The 15,599-nt window shown below is 37.7% G+C and overlaps 1 protein-coding gene across 4 annotated transcripts in view; it reads left to right on the top strand.

The window, feature by feature from the left end:
- The window catches only part of myo10 (myosin X), a 137,072-nt gene that overhangs the window by 91,536 nt on the left and 29,937 nt on the right, over window positions 1–15,599 (top strand). For all 4 annotated transcript variants that reach the window (XM_088643911.1, XM_088643910.1, XM_088643909.1 and 1 more), the window contains 2 exons: window positions 13,090–13,214; window positions 14,041–14,155. In XM_088643911.1, coding sequence (XP_088500037.1) covers window positions 13,090–13,214; window positions 14,041–14,155 — 240 coding nt within the window. The remainder of the gene's footprint in view (window positions 1–13,089; window positions 13,215–14,040; window positions 14,156–15,599) is intronic.

Raw genomic sequence — 15,599 nt, 5'->3', positions numbered from 1 at the left:
GTTCTCACATATAATGTTCAACTCATGCAGTCAATTTCCAAATACCAATTAAAGACAATACCCTGGAGAACTTTTTAGGCCCCGGAGAACCTCTTCATGCACACGTTTCTTGTGTTTATACAGTAGTTCTCCATTTGTTCACAATAGAAAGATCCTGAAAGGCTTCCATTTCTAGGCACTAGATGGCACCGCAAGCTGTTTACATTGGTGGAAGCTGGTATCTGTTGCACAGAAACCATTTCTAATCAATATTTACCTGATGTTTGTTGGGGGAGTTCCTGTTTCCATTCTCACCATTGTTTCAATTCCTGTATATTAAATGTATATTTGATATGAAACAGATTCCGAAAATAACAACATGAATTGTATACATTCAGAATTGTAATCTTATAAGAAGTGACAAAGGAGAGGAGGCCATTTGGCCCATCTGACTGTTTGGTAGACAGGAGCTGATTGATCCAAGTCCATCCTCCCATTTCATGCAAGAAGCCAGGATATCGTCTACAATAACATTGCTGAGAAGCTTGTTTCGTCGACCTGCAAAGTGTTTCCCGTTCTCAGTTTTAAACTCCCTTCCGTGTTTTTTTCCGCTTGTGTGCTTCGTTTCGGATTTTACTGCTGATTCAAACAAGGGTGTAAGATTGACGTTGTCAGCGCCTGTGAGGATTTTGAATGAGGTCAGCTTCAGTGTAGGTCATTCATTGAAGCCTGGAAAGGTTACTGGTTGCTCTTCTCTGGTGTGAAGTCAATTACAATATCCTTTTTTTTTTGTCACGCATAGACCAAAAATGTACAAAATATTCTGAATGAGGACTTATTAATACATTTTGCAATTTTAACATCCCTTTGAATTAAATTCAGCACTTTTAACTATATAACCTTAAGATTCTGTTTCCCTTTGTATTGTTTCATCAAATTATCTATTATCTATTATTAAGATGAAAAGTATATGAACTTCAACACTTGAGACTTTTGTAGAGGTAACGGGTTCAAGTTCAGTGTTTCCCATTTTCTATCTATAGTTTGTTTCTGAAAGTAACACTCTGCCCTGTCTACATTAACTTTCAGTTGCCAGGTATTGGACCAGTTTTGAATTCTCTCATTCAAGATCAGTAGAATACAAAACATACATAAAATTAGATATACTGTACAATAGTTTGTCAATGGTTTTGCATAACAGTACTTGATATGATGTCTAAGATCAGTGTCGCAAAAAGCACTATTAACATCGTTGTTACAAATTGTCATAATTTGAATCATCTTCATTTTTTAGAAAACAGTTCTCAACACTTTTCAATTGAATTCATGCTTTACAAGCACTTTGTCAGTTGTTCACAGCTGTGTCCTCCCTCAACTGATGAAATTTATTCAGCTCAGATGTTGCAATCCAGGCAAATTTTATGTTTGTTTAAATATTTCAGACACTTTGGCTAGGTGTGTCCTCCATGTTTGGAATAATAATGGCATCATTTCCTAGAGCTAGCTATTAACCCTTTGGCCCGGCCTAGAAACAGTGCAAAAAGAGTAAAACCAAAGAATAAAAAGATGAATGTATGTTCAGCCTGTCTTCATTATTTTCCATGTAACAGCTGCAGGGGCTGTGAGTGAACAAGTGTTCTTTGTCTGCTCCAGATTTTCTTACAAAGAATTGTAACACTTTCTGTCACCCTGTTTGCTGCTGATACAGCAGTTCTCAGTGCTTTGTTCTCGGTACTATATTATCTAGCTGTTCCACAGACAACACCTGAACAGAAACCTAATTAACTGAGCTGGTCTTCTGCAAGTCAGCCCCAGTGCTCATAGCAAAATGGTTGTGTGCTTCTGTTTTCCTGACAAGTTGACAAGGACATTTGCCTCTTGCAAATACTGGAGAAAAGGTGTAACTGTGTTCTCAAATTACTGAATTTTAGATTCTCAAGTCCCTTTTGCAAGGCGTGCTCAGTTTATATAGCCAAATGTGGCTATACTGTAGAGCTTTCCAAGTCTCATGCTGATAAACAAATATGTCTCACAGTTTCACATAGTCTGGAGTTGCATAGAATATACATTACAGAGGCTGTAATTAACATGGTTGAAATATCTGCAGTGCAATTTTAAAATGTTTTTTTTTTACTGTGAAGATTACTAACTGACTGCATAGTATGTTTTTTACCATTTATATGTTTACTACATTTTCTCATAACTAACAGTTTATCCTTCTAATTGCATAGACTTTGAATTTAACCCTGCACAGGGAGGAGAATTACAGGCAGCATTTTCGGCTCTCAGGACATTTGTGTCTGAAGGCTAGAGTACGTTATTTGTGTCAGCTGCGGACTGTGCGTGATATTTATAACCATCCCCATGTGTGTTTCATAGTTCACAGCACAGAAAGATCAAGTCAGTTTTGAAGTTGTGAACCTGATATGTAAGCAGTGTGCGAGTGCAAGTTACAGCTTCAAGACTGCACTTGTAAAAAATAAACATCATGAAGATAGATGGCTACGATTGTTGATTATCGCCTAAGTAAATGTGTTACTGACGGCATCAGTAAAGTCTTTGTGTCTTTTCCTTGCTTGGAGCCAAGCCTTAGTTCAGTAGTTCAGCCAAACACGAATTAATCCAATTGATGATAAAGTTTATAGGGACAGAAGGTTTGCTTGACATAACTCGGAAATGTCAGTCTGACCATAAGGTCAAGACTGACCGGACCTCTTCTGCTTCACGGGGAATGAGCCAGGGAGCCACTGCAAGGGTCAAGATGGGTGGAGGGAGGGGTAAAAGGAAGACATATAAGAAGGGGGTAAGAGAAGGAGCGAGAGTGCGGACAAAGTGGGGATTGCAGAAAAGGGGAGAGAAGATGAGATGGGGTGCGGAGTGGCCCGGGGGCTTTGAAAAGAGCCAGGACAGAAGTGCAGACGTCATGGGTACCGTGGGGAGCACACTGTTTACCACAGAGCCTGGTGACGTAGAGGTTGCCTTGAACGAACAAGAGCTGCTTGAGCATTCAGGTCGAACAAGAGGACCACTCCCTCACCCAGCTTGGAGAAAGCAAACAGTGAGCAGAACGGACGAAATGGTCAAAAAGACGACAAGCGCGAGGAGCTCATGGGGTAGGAGTCGAGCAACAAGTGAGGAGGATGCGCAGGATCGTTGAAGGATAAAAGTTGGAGCTGGTTGTGGTTTCTTCCTGAAAAGAGCAAACACCACGTGCAAGAAAGATGTGCCCTAAGAAGAGGTGCTCGGGAGGCAAGATATTTCCACATAGGAGAGTAGAAGTGGACAAGAATAAAGTTTCTCCTCTTCCTGAACTTTTGTTTAAAAACTCAATTTGGTCATCTTTCAAAAGATCCCTTTTGAAAGTGGGATCTGACATTAGTGGGTTAAACCACTAATCAAGTAATATTCTATCTGAGGCCTAGAATGTTACTGGGTTTAGAGGAGCATCCTCATCTTGAATCTAAGCAGTCGAATTCTTATCTTCAGCGCTCGTTTGATAACTGGAATGTTTTTTGTGCTGTTCTTTTTATGCACAAAATTCTATTACTTTCCTGATAAGCACAAGTGTTACAACGAGGATCAGATGGAAGTGAAACAGTTTCTTCATCTTAGATTTTCATGTCAAAAGAGGGAAAAGGTGTGGATCATTTCCAGAAAATGCACCCACGGTTCCTTCCCCTGTTTGACCCAATGGACATTTCTTTTTCAGAGCACATCATTTTAAACAGGTCAGCAGCTTTAACCAGTACTGATGGAAGGTCCTAATATGAAAATATTTGCATTCCTGAAGAGCAGCTTGAGAGATTTTTTTTTGTTAGTGCTCAACACTTGCACACCCCCTCACTCTTCTGGAGTAATGCACGCCAGGCCTCGCTAGGCATGAGTTCCTTTGAGTAGGAGCTGCCATGAATTAACGACAGGAGCCAAAGTGAGATCACATGCAAGACCTGAAATACCAGCTCACTCAGAAAAGGCTGAGCAGAGCCAGACTGAATGTTCAGTCTGAAAGTATGGGTGAAAACTAAAAGAAGCAGAAGCAGAGGTAGGTCTTACTACCTTAAAAGAGTTCTCACAATTTTCTCTAAGCTTAAAACCATTGTTGAAAAGATGCATGTTTTTTTATACTTAGTAGTTGTGTAAAGATTGCGTGTGTTTAAATGTGTTGTTTTGAAACAGCTCATCATCTAACTGTTTTCGAAGCTTTTTGTTTCACAACTGAGCTTAAGAATCTGTATTTTCTTTTAGTTTTACTCCCGTAAGAAGCTTCTGAAGTAAGGTTTCAGCGAGATCGGGTTTTGAGGAGGTGCATTGCATTACTAATTGCATCTATTTTCCAATTGAATCTTAAAATTGCAGGATACATGGATACACAAGACATGACTACAGATTTTGACATGATTTTGTGTTTTGTACGGTTGATAAGGAAGGCAGTTCATATCTTAGAAATTGGAGCTTTCCAATGGAAACAAGTGATCGTGAACTAGTACATTACAGCTACAGTAAATACTGCATGTAAACTGTTCAGACCAGATTATAAAGTAATTGCAGAAAAGTTGTTTTAAAAGATCTTAAAATTGATCAGAGTCTCGATTGCAAAAGTATGCATTGGGTGAAAGTTTCTCTGAGGATTATTCGAGATGGACCAGGTATGATGCTCTAGCGTGTTCAGACTTGAACACGGAGAGAACGAGGGAAGAGCAGATGAGTAATCGTGTTTTTCTTGTAGGCCTATCCCTTTGGCTCCGAAAAGCAAGATTCTGTGTTTATTTCAGAAATTCTTTTTTCTTCTGATTAAAAAGACCCTCTGTAAGTGAGTGCACTGAAAATGGAAGTATTTGATTTAACAAAACATTGGCTAGGTTTAATTTATTACACTGGGAACATTTAAAGTTACTGGGTTTTACATTAACATGTGCTGCTTCTCTTCCTCTTCATTGCAATAATTGCTGATAATAGCTGTTAGTGAAAGCAGTACTATTAAGAAAAAGATACTTTAGAAAGGAACGTGAAATTATTTTTTTCTTCGTATTGCGCTTGCACTGGAGTTTTGTCTTTAAATGCAGCATTTTTTCAAGTGTAAAGGTCTGGGGTTATCAAGGTATTTTTCTAAAATATTTTGCTATTATGTGCTAAAAGATGAGGCAGCTACCAATCTTTTTCCTTGGGAGCAATTTTCCAAATCAAAGAGAGAGAATGTTCCCTTTGATTTGAATAAGAATTGCAATGTCTTTCATTTAAAATACTCTTGGAGGCATAGGTCATACACCTTTAGATTAATTTGCTATGTAATGATTATTTTTTAAACATATATTTCCCTTGTTGTTTTTTTTCATTGGGCTTGAGGGATTGAAATAAAAGTTTTTTGTTGTTGTAGGTAATGCACTGTACAGTATATGTGTATAGACAATCAAGTATATTCACACTTCAAGGCTGTAAATGCTAAATGCTTTGAATACTGTTTTTTAATTCAATGTGATTTTTGTGTCCTTAAATGATCCTTCTTTTAGAAGAGATTTTGCTTAGAGTGAGCATCATAGGGTCACACTTTTCTTGCTACATATGAAGTACTTAAGCTGTTTGGTCCGCAGATTTTGAAGAAGGCTCACACTAAAAGTATTTGATATATCTCATCTCTGTCACACTTAAATAGGACTCTCTCCAACACCAACTGATTTACAGACTCAAATATGGTCGTTTTTAACGCACTCGAAATCAGTTTAGCAGAGGATGGGAATAGTCTGGCCTTTCAATGCTGCTTGACCCCAGGTTACTTAGCAACAAGGAGCTGTACAGGGGAATTTCTGGACTTTGCTAATTTACACATGTCAAATATTGGCTGTAATGAAGACCTGGCTATATTCCCATGACGGCTTTGACAGTAATTCTTTGCAACAGAAAGAAATTAGCAAAGGAAGTACCATTTGTGTACACAAGGGACTGTACGTCAAGAAGACATTTTGCTCTTCCTAGCTTTTCATTGCATTCCAGGCCTTGCACAGTTTTCAAGTTTGCCAATGGACACTCAGTTGCCAATGTCACTTTTTTTTGAGAGCACCACTGTTTTTTTTTTCCCTGGGAAAATTGGTTGCAGCCAAATAAATACACAGGTCTGATTCTGCAAACTTCCACTCTTAGGTCTGTGATATAGAAGGCGACAGGTCCTATTTAACAGCCAGTATAAGACATGAACAGTTGAAACTAAAACATAAAATAATATATTCTTCAAAAAATACAATACATTTGCTACTTAAATACAATGGTAATACGGTGTTTGAATCTAAAACTTGCAATGATATAAATATTGATTTCTTGCATTTTTTTAATACATGATAAAAGATATTACATACAGTACAATACAACTCTTATTGCAATCCTTATTTGTTTTTTTTTTGTGTGTTGTTACATGTAGTGATGGATTTCCCAAAGCCTCTTATTTCTAATGCTTGAGTTTCATGTCTTGTATAGTCCCTTAGTAAACCTTGGGAGCAGTATTAGTATTTAAATTAATTAGTTCGTCACTATTGATTATGCAGACACATGTTTTTGAAGATTATTGATCATAGAATATATCATGTTGTTATTTTTATGCTGCACTGTGTTTTAACATTTAACATTTTCACCATTAGAGTTTACAACACATGTTGAGAAACAAGTAGAGGTTAATTCTGCTGTGCTGATGGTTCATTTTTGCTTGTCATAGAGTACCATTCACATTCAAAGCCCAATGGAGTTGAGATGCATTCATGGTATATAACATAGAGCTACCATATGTAGCTGATTTTGGCAACATACTGAATGTAGCTGAACTGATTAATGAGGGAAAGTTCTATCAGCACCTGAAGGAGATGGCAATATCATTTTTTCCTACAAAAAATGAAAAATTATAATAGAACAATAACATTAAAACCCGTTCTGCACTGGAATTTATGTCATGTGTAGTAAAAGAGAGCCCATTTATGTCTACTTCATGGAGTACACAGGTTGACAACACTTTTGGGAAAACTGTTTCAGTGCCACCAATAGCCAGTTCATGTCACTCAAATGAAATGGCGAGTAATAACTTTCATTGTAAGAGAAAATGTAAGAGATGGAAGGATAATGGCAAAATCTTTTGTCAGCTAGTAACCATGAAATCACAATAGAGGGAAATGGCATACAATTACAACACAATTTTTCCCTGCAAAAAAGTACACGTGTTTTCTATAGCTGACTTCAAAGGTTGAAGTCATATTGCACTTTACACCACTGGTCACTGCAAGATGTATGTTATATGAGGTAAGACAGCTGTTTTAAAGTGCACTATCATCACTGACAAGTACTGAGCTGACATTAAACTTAAACTTTTTATAGCAAGTTGGCATGCCTTCAGAAATTTTCCATTTCTATTTTAGAAATTTCCAGTACAGTATGAAGTAGACTCTGGACACAGGTTTTAGGTCTGGGCACTGTTGTGTTACAGATAATTTCAGTAAAATGCTCAGTTGTATTAACAGGTTTAAAAGTAATCTCTTTTAGATAAATAAATGATGAATATAATAAACATTCATACAGATATATGCTGTTAGACACATGCAAAGGAATAAATTAGAAATAATCCTGTCTGGTTTTGCCTTTCATAATCAGGGGTCCTTTTTTAATATTTTAAAAATGTTTCAAGCCTTTTGATATTTTAAAACAAACATTTTCCAGCTTGTTTTATTTTTACTTTTTCCGACAGGTCTTTGAAGTGAACTCAACATGCATCGTTTAAAATAAATTAAATGCAGATTACAGACTTTGCTTAACTGTAAAGCTTCAGTAGGAAAGAAAAGGCACAGATAAGCTTCAAAGAGAAATTCAAAGTTCAAGAAAGAATTGTTTGCTTCACTTTTGATTTTTAAAGTTTCTAGCGTTTAAAAGCCCAACAAATAAGCTTTAATCTTTTTCGTTATCTTTGATTATCATGACACTCTCTGTGAAACGTTCTGCCCAAATTAAGGAAATGTCGTCCTGTTGGTTTCTGTGCGCTGATGCTGTTGAGTCTGCATGGTGCTGTTTGTGGTGTTCTGGCTGCAGGTGGTGGCCGTTTGGCCCCCTGCTTTGTATGCAATGATTTAGGCTTGTGTTTTTTCAGGCACGTGTCATGGAAGTAAACAATAGTGACCCCGATCCACAGTAAAGGCTAAGAGGCAGGCAAGGAGCCTGTGGGGAGGACAGCTGGCCCCCAAATTACTATTTAACACCATTTTCATGGAAGGTCTCAGCACCGCCTGGCAACCTGATTGATTCATGACTGAGGGGCTGGGAGGGGATGTGGGGCTCTCAGTGGATGGGCGAGAGGTGCAAACCCTGAGCAAGCTGTATCACTCCCAGGTGGTGAGTTTTCAGAGGATCCTCAAAAAAGATTCTTGATAGCCTCCCTTTGCCTGGTTCTCTGCCGGTGAGCAGAGGTCTCGGTGCTGGGGAGTCAGCGGTTTGCTTCAGAAATGACAAAAAAAAAACACAGTAGAGTGCCTTCATTTGCCAGGCTTTTTCTGAATTCTGAATCATCTCACAAATCCTTAACAAATGGAAAATACCACTGCACACTGTGCAGGTCTACCCTTTTAACTTAAATGGCTACTTGGCATTAGTGTGATTTCTGACAGTATTTTTCTTTATCCTTCCTGAAATAATCCTTGCAGCATGGAGTGAATGGACTTGTGTAAAGGCTGCACCTAACAACTGGTCCATTGCCTCAGGGAAATCACAGCCTTTATTGAATCAATATATTGATATTTCCAGCGCGATTCAATCCCCATCTGTTATTGTATTCATCGTCACTGCCCACCCTTTCGTCATGAAGTGCATAATAAAATACTTCATTTCAGCAGTTCTCACAGCAGCTTTCTCTTTTATTGCTTCAGTGGTGTTTCCTTTGTCCCTTTTCTTCAACTATCTTCATTTGCCTTGAAAAAAGGGCACATTCACTGCGGTCAAAGTAGATCTCTGAAATAGTGTTGAATACTGGGAGGCTTCCCAGATCATTGGCAGACATGGGTTTAAATGAAAACCTTAACCCAACTACAAACTAAATATGCAGAATGTAATGGCAGGTTTCCATTAGGTAGAGACCATACAAAAACACGAAGATTTTATTAAAGTGGGCCAGAGTTGGTAATAAAATTAAACCTTTGTTATAGTTTAGTATACAGTATAAGTTAAACTAATGATTGTTTTTTTAGCAAAAGTCTCAGGATTAAAGCGTATTTCCGGTATAAAATATATTGTAGCGAGAAATGTTTAGCTGAGTAGACCTTAAAGACTTCCACCTTGATCAAATAAATCTGTGTGAGAAATAGCTTGAAGATAGCACCGAGCACCATGAAATATCCAGTACAGATGAGGCTTGTAAATTAAAATATGAATTGTGAGATTGAGCAATAATGGTTTAAAAGATTGTTTTGAATGCGTTAGTTTCTCATCCATAATAATACATTTCCTGGTTGCGTTGGTTATGTAGTATTTTCTGAATATGCATGTTAAAAGATATAATATAATATATAATATAATAGTCAGCTATTCTTTCAGATTAGCCTATGCAGACCTATCAACAATGCATTTTGAGGGTAAAGAAGCCTAGTGCTATAGAGTTGGGGGATGTGAAAAAAATTAAATCTGCAGTACTGAAAAACAGTATTAAACAAATTATGTCAGACTACTAAATTATTATTAAGTATCATATCCTTCCACTGCACCATTGTACTGGCAACTGGGAACTTATAAAAACAGATGGTCAATATACATATTGTATACACAGTATTAATATGTTTTGTGTGGGAAGCTGCATCTGCAGGAAAGCTGAGGTGGAATCCACATTGAAAAGTAAAAGAAAGAAAAATTAGCATTAATTTTTTTAGCATTTCTCACACACCTGAAAAATACTCCACAACTGACAAATTGTTTTCTTCTTTTCAGTTTTCAGCAAGGAATTAAACTCTACTTGTTTCTGCATATCATCTATAAACCAGTTTTAGGCTGTGGAACAGAAATATACCTGTTATAATAGGATATTGAACTTAAGTCACCTCATTGCAATTTGGTTTTAAATAAACACACCCAGTTCAGTAAGGCAGGTTTACTATTTCAATAAAGAAACCTTCTTCATAATGTCTTGTGTCTACTTGTTTGAGGCGCCCTGCCTCAGTCTTTTGTAGAATTATATTTTCCCCACTGCTTCACCTTAATTGTAACCTTGAAGGTAACGTCAATTTTATTAGAGTCATCTAAATGATAATAGCTTCCAGAGAGATCATACAGAAGTATCTGTTGCATATATGATTAATATCTGTACTGATCTTAAAAAGTGATAAATTTTAAAGAGCTGCAGGAAAGATACAGAATGTTTTCCCTGCTGAGGAGAAAAACTTTTTTTTCTCACAAATAACAACTTCACAAATAATGGTGTAACTGCACTCTGAAGAGAACTTCAGAAAATGTGTTGGCTTTTGTTTACTTCAAAATAGAGACTTTGTCAGGCTAAATTGCATTCTGTAAGTTCTTTTTTATTTAGTACTGCAGAAATTCAGTGTTGCTTAACATACAGTAAACACTGTTTCCAAGTTATACATTTAACAGGGAAGTGAAAAAAAATTTTTTTTGTCTGTTTCTTAACACACATCCTAATTCTGGTACTGTATCATTAAGCTAAAAAAAAACTTTGCTGCCACTCCCAAGGGATGAATTCGGTTGACTGGCCTTCTACTGCCTCCCTACTAAGTTGATGTGGAAAAAACAAAACAGCTGGCAAATTTCCATGCATGAACTCGCATTGGATAGGCAGTCTGAGGCCAGACAGTACCGGCCTATTGCCTCCTTCCCTCTACCCTGCGGGGCCTACAAGTGCCCTACACAAATTAGCCTCAGCATGGGATGCGCTACCATGGCAACTGGGTCACTCATAAAACTGGCTAGCACTCTGTATTGTTCAGTTAGTGAGTCTTTCACTGGCCGCAGTGAGTTAGCCCTGTCGTTCTCTCCCTTATGGATTGCGAATGGAACGTTAGCAAGAGGGATGAAATACTCAACCCGCAGGCCGGTAAGAATATCTGGTGAACATTTTAACAGTCTGAAAAATGTTGAGCAGTTTTTTCCATATGGAGCAGGGCAAATTTAGGTGTAGAGTGTCATACCGACGAGCATGTTTCAGTTGATTTGGCCGCCTCTTCTCAGTTTTCCTTTACTATGTTTCCTGTAGCTTTAATATTCCTTGTACTATAAAAAGTTTTAAAGGGTCCTCTCCTACAACATTCTAAAGGTATTATTTATCATTAGGACTTTAATCTAGTTATTATTAGAACTCAAACTCACATATTTACGATTGTTCTGGAAGTTGTTCTTCTGTCATCTGTGGCCAATGTATGTTTTATTGTTTTGCAATAATTTGATTTGGGATATTATACACTAGAGATTTGGCCATTGTCCTCTAAATAGAAATATACTGTATATGGTTGTTTATAGAATTGTTTTATGCTTTTATTTTAAGACGGTTAACAATATTTTAAGTTCAAAAGAAAATAATTATGGGGATTTTTATGATTTAATATGAGTGTTCAATTGGATTTCAGACTTTTATTCTGCCTCTTCAGAGCACCTTATGAGCAGAGGTCTTTCCAAACATGGTCTTCATTATTCAAGTATGCATGTGTACTTATGTGTTTTAAGAAGGTTCCTTAAGATCCTACTCTGCAGTACTCATTTGGAAACATTTTTGTCTCACAACAGCAATAATATTCATGAAAACTACAACTTTCACTTCTTAAGACAGATAAATTAGTTTCAGCTATTTACAAACTTTTTCTTAAAAAAGTTATTGTGATAATCCATATTTCAATCCTTTTAAATTATTTCGATATTTGGATCTTGCTGGTTTGTCTAAGACATTGAGACTAACACCTCTTTGATCTCCTGAGCAAAAGCAGACACTTCATCTGTATTTTTGAGAAAGCTGTATATGGTTTCTATAAGGATGACCGGAGGCTGCTGTTAATAAAGTGTTACAGTATGCCATATTTGTAGCGAGAGTGCTGAAGTGATAATAATTTCATCCATGTTCTTATTGTAACCAAAATGAACAAAACCATTTCTACATGAAAGGAACATGCACTTATTCTTTTCGCGAGAGCTGTAACTGACTCTTCACTCCAGCTTTGAAGGTCTCAAAGTGATGACAGTGACTGACAGCAGGAGTTGATTTTCTCCTGGGAATGACTTCTTTCTCCAGACAAAGGTCCCTTCTTATCCCAATTCAAATGTCAAACCCTCTTTGTTTGCCTGAACGATCATATAACAGTGGAGTCAAAATATGAATAAAAGAAATGGAGCATTTACAACCTTTTCAGAAAGCTGCTCCCTGACACCGCTTTGTGGAGGGAATCATCAAGTCATTATGTAAATTACAATTATGCAAATTTCATATCTGACCCCCTTTTTTTCCCTCTCTGATGCTCAGACCCTTTACAATATATGGAGCGTGCTAAGTTAATTTCTTGAGGGCAACATGTGGAAGCGTTATTGACAGCACTGACCTTTAATGGAAGAAATTAACAAAAAAATGGGTTGTGATTTTATGTGCATCGCCCACTGGGGTTAGAGGCCCCCAGTATGGCAGGCAGAGGAAGAATGATTCCTTTTGGAAATGTCATTGTGCTGCTACAAAGAGGCGCAGAGATCCTAATGCCTCTGTTCTTCTCTTGTTTGGTTATTTTCATTTTCAAGGACTGCTACAGTACATGTCTTTTGTACAGCAAGTAAAAGAATCCTGATAAGACGGAAACATTTGACATATCTGAAGTCCGGGTTGCCACTGCCAGAGTAATGGTAGTATTTGATGAATGTGGGGGATTTGACTGAGGTATTTTATTTATACGTTTTAATAGGGGTGTTTGGCTTTGTGGTCTTGAGCAAGCTGTGCTGCTGTAAGTATTCTCTAGTGGGGTGAATGTGTTTGTGGCCGTGGCCTTTTGAATGGCCTGGTGGCGAAGCGGGAGCTCTGTGTGCTGAAATCTGAGACAGGTGTTTGCCCGTGGCTCTGGCGATCAACTTCAGATTCATGTCTCCGGTACCTGACGTTGTGTTGACTTCTCCCTGTAGATGCCTGAGCGGTTCGACCAGCCGGTGGTCCTCAACCAGCTGCGATATTCTGGAATGCTGGAGACCGTGAGGATTCGGCGAGCGGGGTTCCCTGTCAGGAGACCCTTTCAGGACTTCTACTTCAGGTGACTGATACATCCATCCATTTTCTAACAGCTTCGTCCAATTCTGCCGGCACAAGGCAGGGTTCACCCTGAACGGGTCATCATTCCATCGGCAGGGCACAGACACGCACAGACTCGCACCAGGGCCACTTTTCCAAGGGGCCAGTTAGCCTGCCAGAATGCCTTTGGACTTTGGGAGGAAAACTGGTGGAATAGAACACTCCTTGTATATGAAATGTATGGGTAACTTCTACAAACAAACTCAAATATGTTCTTCTGTTTAATGTAAGACCCTTAAACTCAATAAGCTCTCAAGGAGACCCCTGAGGGGAAATTTAAATACAATTAATGGAAATAATAGTAAAACAGAATCATCCAATGCCCTTACATTAGCTTTGGAGAATTTATCTTTGTTTGAGTGTAATCCAAGATTCTTCTCTAGATTTAGTCAACAAGCAAATCAGTTTGTTGTACAGCTTTTTTAGAATTTTTTGTATTGAAGCTGAGAATTATTGCTGACCACATCTGGAAGCATTTTTCCCCATAATGAGTCAGTGTTTCTTCTGTAAAACGTGGAACACGTTTTACTCAATAAAAATCTTCACAGTGTATTTATAATTTTATATTATAATATATATATATGTAGTTGGTGGTTGCACTGGATTTCATTTTTCTTTGGTTTCCATAGCCTCAAAAATCAGAAGTTGAAGAAGTTCTTAATTCAGATGAGTTCCATCAGTTATTTAAGAGATGATTAGATATATGTAGGGTGTTTTAGTCTATGGGGTGAAAGGATAATTTAATATGGAGAGCAGACCTGTAAGCCGAAATCTGTCCTTAAATATAGGTACAAAGTACTGATGAAGGACGTGACTCTTCCCGAAGACATGAAGGGGAAGTGTGCTTGTCTCCTCCATCTTTATGACAGCACGAAGACTGAGTGGCAGCTTGGGAAAACAAAGGTAAGGCGGGAAAATACTTTTTACAGCACAGAAATCCCTCTATTTTGAACTTGGGGCATGTGATCCTGAGCCTGAATTGATATTACTTTTATAGCATGTACCCATTTCCTGTTTGTACGATTTTGTGTGTGAATGTATGGTAATGCAATGTTACAGTCCAACAAATGGTCCCTGCTGAACAACAGTGGTTCTTTGCCCAGAGCTTTTACTGTGCGTTGACACATTCGTACTGGGTTTTAAGCGCAGCACTAGCAAATGGCTGGATTCAGATGTGTGGCTTGGTTGATCTTTTGGAGTTGCTAGTTTAACATATGTCCTTTCTCCTGAAATAATGGTATCACCGTCTCAATGAGTAAGAAATGTATCTCACAATTAATCAAAAGGAGAGCAAGCAACATCATCCATTAAAGAGAAAAGTCCTCTTGCTTTATGTTTAATCTATATCTAGATTTGTTTTTTCATCTTTTTTTTTTACTGCGATTTTGTTTGAATATGGATGACCATATTGAGTTTACCACAGTTACTGTACCTGCTCATCATCCTCAATGAGTGAGAAAAATCTGTCAATTAGTGGACAAGTGGCTCTTGGATTTGCATCTTGGTGGCTTTTCTGATCCCAGTACTAAATATTTATTGCTCTTTATAATCTCCCTGATAAGACTACTGAACAAATTATACACCTGCCTTTGGTATTACAGTGTTACTGTATGCTTTTAAGGTAAGTGCTTGAGGAAACTTTAAGCTATTCACCTAATTAAATTGGAATATATAAACATTACGAAATACCTATTTTTGTGATGTTTATTTTGGAGAAAGTCCCTTTTTTAAATAGGTGAGCCTTTACAGTGAAATATGTCTACAGAAGGAAAATCTTCTTAAGGTTAGTTGCTGTTTATGCTTATCCATCATCTACAATTTTAGATATCACGGTAATCATTTAATTTGTTAAATTAATGCTTGCATCCAATTGTGAAGTGTGGCAAATGAGATTAGCTGGTGTTATTTATCATGGCTGTACTACCTGAGGCAGTGTCTGAAATCTGTTTTGTTTTGAATAATGTTAGTTCAAGATAATTGCATCTGTAGCTTTCATTAAGACATGGTGGTGGAGATGAACAGTTTGTGAGCCCTACAGGGCATTATGTTGCTTTAACACAAATTATTGGAGGTAACGAAAAGAAAAAAAAAAGTTACGTCCCAGTAAACTCTAATTGAAAGTGACAGATGTCACTGTGTCAACACAGCGTGGCCATGTGACTCAGCAGGAGGGGTTTGCCAAACAAGGGCCATACTGTTTAAATCAATTGCACTCCATTCAGATCACTGGAGGGAAAGGGGCTTTAAAAGAAGTCCTGAAAAAACAAGATTAATGGGTACATTTTCTCAAATTAACTCTTCTGGAAAAGAAGCGGTAACCATTGTCTGCACATATTATAAGATAGAT

This window comes from Lepisosteus platostomus, chromosome 8 (genome assembly GCF_059453375.1).
Source record: "Lepisosteus platostomus isolate fLepPlt1 chromosome 8, fLepPlt1.hap1, whole genome shotgun sequence".
Lineage (NCBI taxonomy): Eukaryota > Metazoa > Chordata > Actinopteri > Semionotiformes > Lepisosteidae > Lepisosteus > Lepisosteus platostomus.
The sequence above is the reverse complement of the archived record's forward strand: the minus strand, read 5'-3'. Positions and strand labels throughout refer to the sequence as shown.